Source organism: Eleutherodactylus coqui, chromosome 5 (genome assembly GCF_035609145.1).
Source record: "Eleutherodactylus coqui strain aEleCoq1 chromosome 5, aEleCoq1.hap1, whole genome shotgun sequence".
In the NCBI taxonomy this organism is placed as follows: domain Eukaryota; kingdom Metazoa; phylum Chordata; class Amphibia; order Anura; family Eleutherodactylidae; genus Eleutherodactylus; species Eleutherodactylus coqui.
The window spans coordinates 126381161-126396204 of record NC_089841.1 but is presented as its reverse complement, the minus strand read 5'-3'; the positions used below and the strand labels follow the sequence as shown (position 1 = coordinate 126396204).

The 15044-nt window shown below is 39.8% G+C and overlaps 1 protein-coding gene across 2 annotated transcripts in view; it reads right to left on the bottom strand.

Annotated features, from left to right (window-relative positions):
- Positions 1-1180: 1180 nt before the first annotated feature.
- Positions 1181-15044, bottom strand: part of SNCAIP (synuclein alpha interacting protein) — a 209436-nt gene continuing 195572 nt past the window's right edge. Inside the window, exons 11-13 of one of the 2 annotated variants that reach the window (XM_066603114.1) lie at positions 12717-13758; positions 11342-11412; positions 1181-4525 (exon numbers count right to left, since the gene is read on the bottom strand). In XM_066603114.1, the coding sequence (XP_066459211.1) occupies positions 4441-4525; positions 11342-11412; positions 12717-13758 (1198 nt within the window). In that variant the 3' untranslated portion in view covers positions 1181-4440. The remainder of the gene's footprint in view (positions 4526-11341; positions 11413-12716; positions 13759-15044) is intronic. The other variant, XM_066603115.1, reaches the window with a different exon arrangement.

Here is a 15044-nt window from a genome sequence, read left to right as displayed (position 1 = left end):
AGTGCTGCCTGTGATTGACTAAGCGCTGTGACCAATCACAGGCTGCGCTCATCTGTCTTTCAATTGATGGCTGAGCACTGACTGTGACTGAGTGCTCAGCCAATCAGATACAGCTCTTTCAGCAGGCGGAGATTTTAAATCACCGCCTAATGAAAGAGCTCAGAGCAGTGCAGGGAGAAGAAGCGATTACACGTCGCTAAGTGGCAGTGGCAGAGAGGTGAGTATATATATATTTTTTACACCAGCTCGGGATGATTTTCAGGGAAGGGCTTATGTTTAAAGCTGTAATACTCCGGCTGTGTTTACGGAGTGCTCAGCTGGTATACAGCAGTGCGCTCTGTGCGGGGTATGCAGAACACAATAGTATCAGCGGTATCCCGCTGAGAACTCAGCGCACGGTCCTGATAAGGCTCATCGTTCTCTTTCAGCTAGCTGAAAGACAACGATGAATGACTCGTTAACAAAAACTGCACGATGTCTGTGTGTTTAGACCCAACGATTCTCGCTCAAAAGACGGCTTTGAGTGATTTTTGAGTGAGAATCATTGGGTCTAAATGGGCCTTTACAGTAAGGCCTCATGTCCACGGGGAAAATCAGATCCGCTGCAGATTCTACATGTAGAATCTGCAGCGGGTCCCTCCTGCCCCGCGGACATGAGCGCTGAAATTAGCAATTTAAAAGAATTTACCTATCCGGCGCGGGCGACGAAGCTCTGCTCTTCCTCACGGCCGGATCTTCATTTTCGGCCGGCGGATGAATTCCTGACGCCGGCGGCACGTCGCCGGCACGTCGTCGACGTGCCGCGCGCATGCGCCGGGCACATCCGCCGAGCCGAAGCAAGGGAGATGCGGCGGTGAGGAAGAGAAGAGCTTCGCGGTCCGCTGCGGGTGAGTAAATGCTTTAAATTCCTACTTTAGGTCTCCCGCGGATCCGGACGGCTTCCATAGGCTTCAATAGAAGCCCGCGGGAGCCGTCCCCGCGGGAGACCCGCATGAAAATGGAGCATGGTCCAGATTTTTTCATGCTCCATTTTTTTTAAAATCACTTTTATTGACGATCCGCGGGTATTTATGTACCCGCGGGTGGTCAATGCATCCCTATGGGGTGCGGATCCGCGCGCGGGAGATCCGCTGCGGATCCTAAATCCTATTTTCCCCGTGGACATGAGCCCTAAGGGAAGGCAAATATGTAGAAAGATAAAAAATGCAGATTTAGAGTCATTGTCTTTTAAACTGTTTACTTATTACTGAAGTTATGGCGAGGTTTTTGGAGGTGACAAATTACCTTCAAGATAAATTGATATAAAAAACAATGGAAAGCTGCCTCCATGTTTAATGTGACAAAGAACAATATAAGTCTTAAACTTAGAAAGGTTTCATCTTGCAGACCCAGATGTCCTATTAAATCATCCTTTGACAATGTGCTGTCCAAGCAAAGCCAGATTAGAAAACCGTGCACTTCCTGTAGATATAGTAAACATTTAACTTGGATCTTAACTTTTTATGCTGCAGTTTGTTTACCCTTTCAATTGTTTTTCAATCGCTTTGTTGTGGAAAGCTAAGAGAACAATAGCTTTTCAATGGCTTAAAATAAAATAACTTGGTGCAGAAAGTTATCACAGTTAAATTTAAAACTTTGCTACAGCTGTCCACTATCCATTGGCAATGGATGTATTAGGATATTTGCCATAAAAAGGCCACCATAATAGGAACCTATCCCTGGACACCCTAAGCAAATACCTGTTTGGCTCCAGGTACTTCCAATTTATATGGATTAAAGGTGCATCAGGGGCAAAGAGTTCATGCTCAAAGTGTGCCATACAAGTGTGCTTAGCGTCATTTGATTCATTGCTTTAAATATAATATTAAAGGATACATTTTAGATATTATCCTGTAATTTACTGGTATTAGTGGTAGTGGTGCAGAGATTTAATGGATATTTTGCTATTATCTGTGCCTGGTATACAGCAACGGTACTCCCTTCGTAGTTTGCAAGCCACCTTCTTGTACCATAGATAGTTAAGTGGTTTTGAGGTACACTAAATATTGAAATAGAAAAGGCCTATTAATGATATGACCAAGTGGCACGGCTCTTACAATATTAACTGCCAGTGTTATGACCCCCACAGGTGCCACTAGTGCACAATAGTATCTGCAGTTGCCAACGGGCTAATCACTTGTAGGGAGTCCACGAGCCATGTGTGGCTTCCAAGCCACTGGTTAGGGAGCAGTGCCATACTATACAAAGTAATTTTAAGATGTCACATGGTGTATATCACATAAATGCATTCATGAAAAAAATTGTCACGTGGCCATGAATGCTGATTAGAGGTATCAGGCTAGTGTGCCTTTTAACAGTTAAAGGAAGTAAGTCGCCTAGATAAGTTGTGATGCTGAAAAGTTGTCTGAAGTCTGGAGTTATTTATTTTGGCCTTTTGTCTTCAGCTGACATTAAATCATGGGAAACAGAGGAAATTAGGTAATATGCCTGATTACTGTGCAAAGGCAATTATATTTTCTAAGAGTCTGGTTAACACAACAGCCCTGGCACTACAAAGGCTTATTTATTAAAGCATCTTCTTTCAATTAGAATTACCCTTTATGTTCTAGGAGAAAATGTTATTTTTTGTGTAGTCCAATTGTTTGTATTTGTCACAGTAATTTTTCTCTGCTTTTAACTTTAAAGAGTGAAAGACATAAATTACTATTTAGTACATGATATACTCTGATAAGACTGGATGTTGTTAGCATTTAGGACATTATCCAAGAAAAGGAAAATATCCAGGTTTTTCCAATGATATGGCTGTCAAAGTCACTTGAAGTTACTTTTACCATTAAATATCACATATAAAATATTGTGGGAACAGAAAGAAGACAATACATTGTGTATAAGCTCCATGTCATGTACTAGTATGGAACCTGATATCAGGAATGCTCGGACTTTACAAATAAAGGATTCTATTGATCCCCGGAAAATCATGCATAAGAAACGCTTAATTATACCATCTATTTTTGGGAATCTGTACAGACCACATCAATGCTGTAATTTTCTTCATCCATTCTCAGTTTTGAAGTCTTTGTGTATGTGAGCATAGGGAGGGGGTTGTGAAGGAGTATGGAGTATGGAGGTGCATGTGTGTAAACTGCACCAAAGTCCTGAGATCCTGGGTTTAGAACTTGGTTTTACAATGAATTTCAGTCTTCAATGGTTTGACCTTGTCAATTATACTGGTCTATGGTCTTTAATCCACAATACAATATCTTACATAGTCCTGCAGAGTTTGATTTTTTCCCTCTCCCAGATTACCTTACCGTACTCTAAAGACTTTGGGAACCTACATGGCTTTCTGTTTAATGACCACTGTCTGAGCAAATGTAGTCCAATCATATATATTATGCACTCTCTCACTGAGCTATGAACCTATAAGGCGTATTCCACAAGGGAAACAGGCAGGTGAACAAAGGGGGAAATAACTTTAAGAGTGTAGAGTGCCTAAGGGTGGCTTTACACTGGACAACTGTTGAGCGCCTGGTAGCTGGCCCAACGATTTATCGCTCCTATGTTTTCACACAGTGGTAATGATTTTCAGTGAATGGAGATGGAGCGTGCGAGGAATGGCTTCTGCCCGCCTCCATTCACAGTAAACAGACTGTGATGACATCATTCAGAGATGAACGGCGGCCTGTTTACACAGGTCAATAGTCGCTTGATTTTTAGATGAGCTAAAAGCTTTGTAACTCCAACAAGTAGACGATTCTCACAACTATCGGCTCATGTAAAAGCCATCCCTTACAACAATAAAGGGAGACAATGGAAGTGAAACAGGGCAAGCATAAATGTTGTCCTAGTTCTACAGCTACACCAAATAGTAGCAGAACAATGACTGAGAGTGGTATGGTTTTGACCTCTGCTGCCACCTCGGAAACATGCAGAACTCATTTTTTTAAACATTAAATTTAGCCTAAACTTTCACTGTAGGTTGCGGATTTGAGTGGACTTTTTTTGACATTCTTCTCCAGCGGTGGAGTACAGTATATCAATCTGTGAAACTCTATTTGGCAAAACCCACCTAAAAGGGGCATAATGATGGTCAAATGGTTTGGTAAAATCACAAACAATGGGATGAAGCTGTTGTCAGTAATAAATATCATATACAGTAATTAAAGACAAAACTGATGAAAACAGTAAAACAAAATATTACTTTTTCAAACAGAACTGAAATCAAGACATATTGTCAATCATTGTCCATGCGATCCAGTATGAAAGATGGGTAGTTCAAATATAAAATGCTTCAGTTGCACAGACGTACCCACAGCATCAAAAATTGTTATCTGTGCATCACAACAAAACACACAGTAGATGGAAGGCCACAGGAGAAGAATAGCCTTTGCTGGTGCTGCTGTAGAGTTCTTGCTGGACACCTTAAACAAGAAGTTAGACTCATAAGAAAAATTCTTGTATGTCATGTTCTTCAGGATGTATGTCACTGAACAGAATCTTCATCGATCCACTGACTGATTTATGCCTGGATAAGTTAAAAAAAGTATATGTAAATCACCATATTTTACCTATACCAGCTGATGCATTCACATAAGGTAAAATGCAGAGAAATGCAGTAATCAATGTAGAAACAACTCTAGCTCTTATTTCAGCTTATTAGTTCTGGGTTAGTAAGTGCATAATGAAAAACATGCAGTATTATATTTAAAAAAAACAATTTTACTAATATTTATTTTTTTAACATTAAATTTACTGTTAGGCCCTAACACCACATGAAACCCCGTATTTGGAATATATTGTCTTAAAATTGGAATTATGAACTATAGAGAAGAACAGTACAAGACTCCACTTCAGCGTGGACCTGGAGAAGGGAGTATTAACTTCTTTATTTGCAAGATCTAAATATAATAGCAGTGCGTTTCACTGCTGAACTAGTGGCTTCCTCAGGCAACAGATAGACAACATAAAGTACCTTATAGGTTTCCTTTAAATAGGCTGTTCTTGCTATTCTACAGCATGGAACTTGACTTGGCATTGGGGGCCATGAACATGTAGCTGTGGCATGGGTCAGCAAAAATGACATGGCATTACCGTCCGTGATACATTTTTGCCTTTGGTTTAAAGGAACAGTTTGTGTTATCCTTGAAAAGTTCTCAAAGCAGGACAGTATAATGAAAATTGGTTTTGAAAAGGCGGACTCCATAGTGGACAAGTCCAAACCGTTTTGCAGCTGTCAGATGTCTTAAGCAGGCAACAAGTATGCTAAGTACTCGACAAACATATGTACAAGATTTTGGCCTATTAATATAGCCTACAGCTGCGTGAAGAGGGCCGGTCTACACGACCTCTGCTGCTTTGCTAAGGATGTCAGCATTTAATGATAACTCTGGAGATTAAGTATAAATGATTTACAATGATAAAAATGACCAGACTGGTAATGCCGCACGATAATAATGGGAGGAATGTTCAGACCAATTTTATTTTTCAAGCTTTAAGTATAAAACATCTCCGCAGTTAATTTTTGGCATGATAGGGAAATGTTGGTGAAGCACCAAGCATACATGTTTGCAGATGTCAGTTTACGTTTTCTCTCATTAGGAATGATGGATCATGTATTGAACGCACACCAAACACATTAAACTGTCTTATCCATATGCTTCTCAGCTGTTCCCAAACTTTTTAGACTGTCAGACAGATGCTTTAGTCAGAGAACACATTCCAGGACATATTAGGAAATTGACAACAGCGATGTAATTGAAATAGATAGATAGATAGATAGATAGATAGATAGATAGATAGATAGATAGATAGATAGATAGATAGATATGAGATAGATAGATAGATATGGGATAGATAGATAGACATATAGATAGCTAGATAGATATGGGATAGATAGATAGATAGATAGATATGAGATAGATAGATAGATAGATAGATATGAGATAGATAGACAGACATATAGATAGATAGATATGAGATAGATAGATAGATAGATAGATAGATAGATAGATAGATAGATAGATAGATAGATAGATAGATAGGAGATAGATAGATAGATAGATAGGAGATAGATAGATAGATAGATAGGAGATAGATAGATAGATATGAGATAGATAGATAGATAAACATATAGATAGATATGAGATATATATGAGATAGATAGATAGATAGATATGAGATAGATAGAGCTCTTCTATTAATCACTGAAAATGGATGCAGAGAAAAATGGTGAACTGCTCATCTATGAATGACTATTCCTGCTGACAGTTGCATTTGTGGCAGGCACCTTTTCATCAAGAACTTCCTAAAGACATGTACCTTTAATACCAATAAGGAAATCTGGTCTCGAATAAGAAAAATCCATAGATAAATCTGGGCTTGGCAACTTCCTGCAGTCTGGTGGCTAATACACCAAGAAATGTATTAGCATCTAACTCTTTGGGTTGTTTCCTATGGCCCATTTAAACAGAGCCATACTGTGCCCATAAAGTCTCCTTGTAGCTGAGTCAATAGGTTGTGTCCTTACACAGTCAGACTGTAGAGGGACGTATTTTTTTTACAAGCTTAATGGCACCATCCAGTTGTCAATTTATCCATACATTTCCTTGAGGAATTATAAAAGAACTATAAACATGCAAAGAGGTTCCAGAATTGTTATTCATGGGCATTACAAGTATATAAAAATACAAGTATTTACTAAAATAGCTGACAGATCCTTGTTATGTATTCTGCTGTGACTGTGTCTGATAAGTACTATTCTCCTATATGAGTGGTTATACTCTTCAGACCTCCTCTGTAGATCTGCTATCTGATCACTATTATTTTCCTTCCTGTGTTAATGGCATGGTTTACATATTTAAAGGGACACTGTTTCTACCGAAAAGCACCATAAACGGAGTTATGGTGCAGTTTGGGGAGCTAGGGGATATATGTTTCATATTCACCACTTCCTGATTCCCACAGTGTCCCCCCAGTGAAGTCTGCATGCGGTCTAAAAATAATTTCCGATCGATGTGCGCATGTTCTTCCACAGAAGTCTATAACCTAGTTTATGGTGGTGACAGTGTCCTTTTAGGGAGAGGTGAATGATGTGGCTAAGTAAAGCAAATGTATGGGGTGGGGGGCAATATTATATGTAAACTGGTGTAGTCTATGTGCCAGAGCTGCATATTGATCCCTGTCTGAAGCCGATAGAGGGAAACGAAAGTCTTAAAACTTATTCCTTCCTTGCATTTACATCCTCTTTGAACTTGACAGACGTGCAACACAATTTTTTCAACAATACTATGTTTGTACTAGGTAACTATATATTCTATATAAAGTTCGCTATGGTTAAATGATAGCCTAATCATTATTTCATCTTGAAATCATTTCTTTAAAGGGCAATGCTCATCTTATAAAGTGATAGTATTTTTATAGAAGACATCATCATTGGTGGATGTCTGATCTCTGGGACCCCACCAATTCTGAAAATGAGGGGGCAGAAATGTTGGTTTATATTGCACCCCCTTCTAAGCTTTCATTGCACTGCACCCTGACAACCCAGTTATACAGGGAAGTACAGCCAACCCCATTCACGGTAGCCATAGAGCAAGAATAGTGAATAGGGGACACTGTGCTAAAACAGTGGTATGGCCCCACTAATGGCTTTAAGGCTGAGTACTGGACCCATCAATTTGGAAAGCTTGCAATTAGAGATGAGCAAGCACGCTCGGTAAGGTCGGCTACTCGAGCGAGCCTCGCCCATCTGCAGTAACTGCCTTCTCCTCCGTGCTCGGGGGGGCAGCGTGGGTGTGCGGTTGCGGGGGGTTGGGGTGGGGAGAGAGAGGTCTCTCTCCCTCTCCCCTCCGCTCTCCCCCGCTGCCCCCTCCGAGCGTGCTCGCTCATCTCTAGTTGCAATATATGAATATTAGAACTGACCCACTGTCTACATTCCTAATCCTGGAAAATAAGTCCTTCATAGAATCTTCCATGGTCTCTCTTGGCGGGCACTTCTCTTATGGCATTTCTAGAAGTCAACAAATCTGAGAACCACTTAATAACAGGGTTAGAACATACCATTAATTCCAGCCCTGTCAGTGTTTAATTTGCTAGTAAAATCTGAGTTCATTCCATCAGTCTAAGCTGAAAACACCCAGTTTGCATTCTTCTTAGGAAGAGCTGCAAATTAAAATCATGTTGTACAGTAAGGAGACCGTCACCCCCACAACGCCTGCACTGCTGTTTACTTCTACAATGCGGTGGTTTATCTGTTAGTAATAAGACAACTGCTTTATATGTAAAAACAATGTGGGGATTTTGGAACGTGGTATGAGAATTCCCCACCTCTGGTGTTGTAGAGGAATGTCTGAGCACTTTGCTGCTGTTCTAAATTACTTATTGGTCAGGAAATGGGACCACATCCTAGTTTTTTGTTTATTTGTGTCATATTATAAAAAACAAATAATTTCTGCCTTACATGTTGAGTCATAAGGAATGCTGAATACATATAGTATTGGTACCGGGTTTCCCCAAAAGTAAGACCCCATAAATATGCCCTACCCTGATTTTTGGGGGACTTGAAATATAAGCCCTGCCCCCAAAATAAGCCCTAGCTACACTACATGAAAAAAAGCAATACTTACCTAGCAGGTGCCATCTGGGTCCCTCCCACTGGTCTCAGCAGTCCCGAGCAGGCTTGCTTGCAGTTCTTAGTGCAGACAGAACATCGCAATGAATGTGACATGATCTGGTCCCTGCTGATACAGGAAGCGATGATGTCACATTTATTGCTCACGCAACTGCTGCAGCCAATCGCTGGCTTCTGCAGTCACATGCCATTCATGCACACATGACCACTGAGACAGTAACACCCATTAGATTTCCTGCATGAATTCATGTATTCAATAAAAATAGTGCATTTAATGAAATCAATTTAATCTAATTACAATGAATATTGTTAACAGGCTCGACAAACCTCAAAGAAACAAAGAGAATGACTAGAGTTAATAACTGACGCACAAACAAAAAAGAGGAACAAAGTCAGCACTTCCCAAATATAAATCTATAGGTGCAGGTTAAACCATGACTATACAGATCAAGTAGAAACACATGGCAACAGCACTCAACAATCGGAAAACTACATATTTGTAATGTATATACTAACCACATTAAAAAGGTGCAAGTTCTTAGTATATAGTTTGATCCCAAGTATATTGGCCCATCCATCAATGTCCAGGTGACCATACTCTTGGATGGGTCCTAACACTAATACCAGGTGGTTTAATTATAATAACTAGGTGGTTAGTGTGTGTGGTTAGAATTATTTGGTTAGTATATACATTAGTTATGTATTTTTCTGATAAAAATCTATTTGAGTGCTGTTGCCATGTGTTCCTGTTTATACTATTTAGTCGCAGCTGCGGTTTAACCTGCACCTATAGATTTATAGTTGGGAAGTGCTGACTTTGTTTCTCTTTTTTGGTTTGTGCGCCGTGTACAGCATTGCTCCCATCGGCCTCCTGTCCCTTGTGTTATATGTGCATGTGTATTGTATGTGTGCTATATCCTCTGTGGACTCTCAGCACGCATATTGTGCTAGGAATGTCTTCAGAAGCGTCTGGCTTGGTGAGATCAGGTGGATTTTACATATGCGCAAGGTGCTGCGGACTGGTGATATTCCGTCCGTAGTCCCACGATATTTTGTCTCCTCCCGCACATGCGCGTTGCCACCCGATCTGAGCAACACGGAAGGAGAGTTAGACGTGAGACGCCATGCAGTCACATAAGGGTTACTGAAGATGGAGCCGCATCTGAGATTAATCTGACTAATTATGTAAGTTAGACTTGATTGGTTATGGAGTGTTGTAACTTGTTATTTATATGTGGGTTGTTTGTGAAGGGGGGAGGCTTGAGAAAGATCTCATGGTGTGATCGAAACGTCGCTTCTATACATATCTATGAAGGAATAAAGGAGGTTTTTTCTACATCTGTTTGGCACTCGTATATGCTGCTGCGGATCGATTTATGGACATATTGCTACTTGGGGGTATGGTTAGGGCTCCCCACACTGCAGCTGTAGCATCATTGTGCTTGTTTGGTCCCACCCGGATGAGGGTTCTATGGAGTGCTGCTGGTGACTGCATTTGTTTGCTTCCTGTCCCTTTAATTAGACCATATAAATTGGTATCCTATTTTCCCTGGTTTTATTTGTTGGCTTAGGCCCTGCTAAAAAGGAAAGAAACCCATGTTTCCCAGTTTATGGTGGATGAGCCAATATACTTTGATCAAACTACCAAAGAGAGAAACTGGGGACTAGACTCCATGTTACCTAAACTATAAATTAGTTTATGGTGCTTATAGTTGATAACAGGTTCCCTTTAGTTCTAGATTCTTTCCATGCTAGGAGTCAACATCCTACTAGAGTAACTCAAGAACACGCAGAATCATCAAAAACTAATAAAGAGCCATAGGATGATGACCATGGATCTTTTTTATTTGATCACATCAGTTTTCATGGGTCCACCATAGGAAAAACAATGACCATGCTGAGGTTCTCCTGCACTACTGGAAAACGTTCCTAGCTAGATGAGACAACCGTGAACTTTTTGGTAAACATTCGAATTGTGAGATCAAACTGCAAATAACTATAGTATATAACCATATTGTATATAAATATGGGTGGGCGGCACTTTTTCCATGGCTGTTATATTTTTTAACCCCAGATCTAGACTTTGATGCCAAGTCATCACATAGAAGCCATCACACAGCTGATCTGTAAATATCGGTATACACCCAGTATTGCCATCACCTCAACAGTCTTCCCGTCATAAATCTAGATTTTGTTGTACAAGATACTATAAAATACATACTGTGTGAAAGCAAGGAATGTAACACCATCTTCCCAACTTCTTGGAGATTATAAATTCACCACTGACACATTGTAAATGTAAACAGGACTTTATCACAAAAAAGAATATTTTCTGGGCTTCGGTTGTACAGGCATGAACATTTTGGAGGTGACTTTCCCACACATGACAGGAAATGTAGTTTCCATACACATCATCTGTTAAATGACTCCTGCTCTGCAGAGACTACATACAATGCCAAGATGTAGCATGCGGCAAGATGGATTTATGAGAAGTCCTTTCTTTTTATATGAGGCTTACCAGTACTGCCAAAATTGCATTGCTAGAGCTGTCAGCAGGATAGTGCGATAGATGTATGTTCTTAATTGCGATAGTAGGGCTTAATAGACTGTCTCTTGTTGATTTATTACTTTACTTAGGAAGAGATTGAAATGAACATGAAAAGAAGAGGAAAAAAGAGAATATGTTTACTCAACACCACCACCACCACATACCATGCATGATTAGGAAGAAGGTCCTCAAGCAATGCCCTAGAGGACAGTTTGGAAGAGCAGGTGGAAGGTTCCTGGGAAATTGCAATATACAGGTCAGTACATGCAACATGCAGCATGCTTATATGTAACACAGTCAACTACATGCTGAAATGCTGGAATCCAATATATAGACATAGAAAAATATCTTGATAGACTCTTTTAACACTGATGACATTTTTCAGATGGCAGACCAAACACTGGAAACATTGAAGAAGGCAGAGTGCTAAGCAGAATGGTACAGTCTCTTCATGTTTTATCCAGTCACCTCAACACTCTGATCCAGGCACGGTGTGTGGCATTAATGTATTTTAGGAATATGCCCCTAATGTTAAAGGGGGTTTCCAAGACACCCCAAATATTTCATTAAAGCCAAGGATTGTTTTAAAATAATAAAAACATGATTCATCTGTTCATTCGGCCCTAGTTCCAGAGCGGCTGCTCTTGTGCTGCCTGCCAGTCTTTGTTTCCAGAGCTGCAGCCTTGAAGACACTGTCGACCTATGTGACGGCTGCAGCCTATCACTAGCCTCAGTGGTCATATGGGTAGCCTGTGACATCATTGCTGTAGTGATGGAAAACAAAGACCAATGGGGATCACCGAAGCAGCGGCTCTGGAACAGGCGCAGAATGAACAGGTGAGTTAGACTTTTTCTAAAATATTTTAAAACGATCTACTAACTAAATTTGTTGGGATCTCAGAAAACTGCTTTAATGGGCAGACAACCCTTTTAATTCTCAAATGGATAACAAAAGGTTTGGTTTGTACAGTCTAAAAAAATTATGTTTTTAGTTTAAACTCACCTGCACTATGACCACCTGTAGTGATGGACTTGTTTAAACTTTACATGATATCTATCTATCTATCTATCTATCTATCTATCTATCTATCTATCTATCTATCTATCTATCTCATATCTATCTATCTATCTCATATCTATCTATCTCATATCTTATCTATCTATCTCATATCATATCTATCTATGTCATATATATCTACCTATCTATCTAATATCTATATCTATCTATCTTATACCTCTATCTATCTATCTATCTATCTATCTATCTATCTATCTATCTATCTATCTATCGAACAATTAAGAGTGGGGGAATTGCCATAGTGCCATAGATGCAAGGCAAGAACTGACTCATAGAATCAAAAAGAGTCTTCAGCTTAATGAGATGCTTGAGCTGCGGCTGATTTTTTTTACATCATTAAATCTGTTCTTTTAAAAAAAATTTCCCTATAGGAAGTAGTAAACCTAAAATTACTTCAATAAATAAACATACTTAATTTTAGTTAATGTTTTTCAAGAAGAATTGTCCTTCTTTACACTTACATTTTTGCTTTTCCCTTTCGTATTGCTTGAAGGTGATGTCTTTGTATCTCCCGACTTTCTCCCTAATGATGAAAATGACAGTGCAGATGATGATGATGTTTTCACAGGATTTGTTGATGGAGCATTATTATTGTTGTTCTGATTTCCACTGAAAGTCTCCATAATTGTTCGAAAAGCACCAAATGTTTTCTTCTGCTGCTCTCCACCTTCACCATTAGATTGGGACTTTTGTGTCTTTCCACCATCTTTGTCTTTACCTTCATTTAGATCTACTTCAGTCTGTTCCACTTGAACAATAGGATCCTCAAAAGTCACCCTGAGTTTCAGATTTTGGGAAGTCCTGCGTTTTGAAGAAGGAGATTTTAAAGCACTTTTCGGGCTTGTTGTCTTTTGTGCTGAAGAAGTACTTGAAGAGTCTGTTGAACCTGAAGATTGAGGTATGATCCCTGTTTGGTACTGAGGTTCATAGTCTGGATCACTACTTTCAGATGTTGGTGATGGACTATGGCCATCCACAGATTTAGATTTTAGCCCTAAAACAAACCGTCGTCCTGCAGTGTTTGACTGTGCATGCTTTTTTATCATCAGTTGAAGAGCTTCAGAATTTTCTACATTTTCTACTATAGGCTGTGGCCTTGGCTTATCAGCTTTTCTAACAGGTGTATGCTTTTGATCCTCTGAGTTATTGGAGTCTGTATCTGACTCGCTGAGAGACCTTTGCATAAGTTGCCGTAAACGAGCAAGCTTAAACTCTCTTTTCTCCAGTGGGATCCGTTTACCACTTCTGGATGATGTCCCATCCTGGAACTCCAGTGACAATTTTTCAGGACTAGAAACGTTGTCTGCCAAGTCTTTTCCTAACAACTGCCGCAAAATCTTATCAGATTCTTCATCTAGTGCTCTACACCTAAGTCTGCTGGGAACTGATGTGCTTAGTGATTGATAGTTTTCATGAGTGCCGTTTATTTTATTTTTCTGTGTAACATCATCTAATTCAAGGGTCTTCCGCGGGAGACTGCCTGAAGCAGGGGATGATGGTGAACTGTGAAAAGAAAATGTGATGAATGTAAAGAATAATCACTTTGCCATTAAGGCATACTTTGAATGTGGTAAACATATAAACACTAATATTTTAGGGAATTTAAGGCAATAAAGAATACATATCTATTATAATAAAAAGCTCCCCTTAGACTAGGATACAGTAATCAAATAGGAAAACAGCAAGGAATTAAAATTCCCGGGTTTCTGCCCATTAGCAGATACAATGAACAAAGGAGCAACTATATGGCTGACCTATGGTCACCCTGAAAATGATCAACAGGGGTTGCAAAAGTAGCAGTTGCACCCAAGCCCTGGTCTTTGAGGGATCTCAAAGGCCTATCTCCCACATAAAAAGACACCAGTATTGTAAACAGAGGTGCAAGTTATGCCCTTGACTATGAATGTCACATCTATATTCTGCTGATGGATTTGTAGGGTGTTAGCAGTGAATCTGAATTACTTGTTACATCCCCATTTTATTTAAGGGTTTAACCAAATGGAATCAAGTAAGCCGGCATCTAAACTGATGCACATATAAACGATATATCCACCTGCAATGCAGCGTAGTGGCTCCTACGGACAAGGTTCCGGCTTCCTGGTGTCACTCAGAGGTCTTAACGTCACCGTCTGAACTCCTAGCATCAGCACTCACATCTTATGTGCCATGCTGCCAGGAGTTTGGGGTGGTGATGCTGTGGTCTCTGAGCTACATTCCGGGGGCTGAGGAGAGGTGAGTATGCTCTTTTTGTTAATTTTACGGTGGACCCAGGTGCTGGAGGAATTTTCATGGTAGTGATAAAACCCGTTTAACCTTGTTTCTGATCTATAAAGGATATGCCATGTTATTAAAATCAGAAAGTTGGTTCTAAATGTTGAATCTCTGGCACCCTGTTGTAAAGCTTATTTCCTCAAGTTACATTCTGTTAATGGGTTTTCCCTGCAAATATAGCTCGCTCTGTGGTAGGAAATTCATATTCATTAAACACAGATCCGTTCTGTAGCTGACTGATTATATTACACTGTAGCATGTTAGAAGATGAGGTCCTTAGCTGATCACCATCACAACTTAATGGTGTGTTATGATGGCAAAGCTTCTCCTGTATGAATGTGCTGAACAAATAGTCTATGTATTACAAGACCTGTAAATGGATTTCAAGATGTGAAATCCTAGCCTGTGATAATGTCCACATAAGACGCAAGACTTTTAGAATGAGGTAAAACTAAAACTTAGCAAAGATCAATATTTGAGCATAAAGCACTTGAGACTTCATCTATTATTCGCAGCCC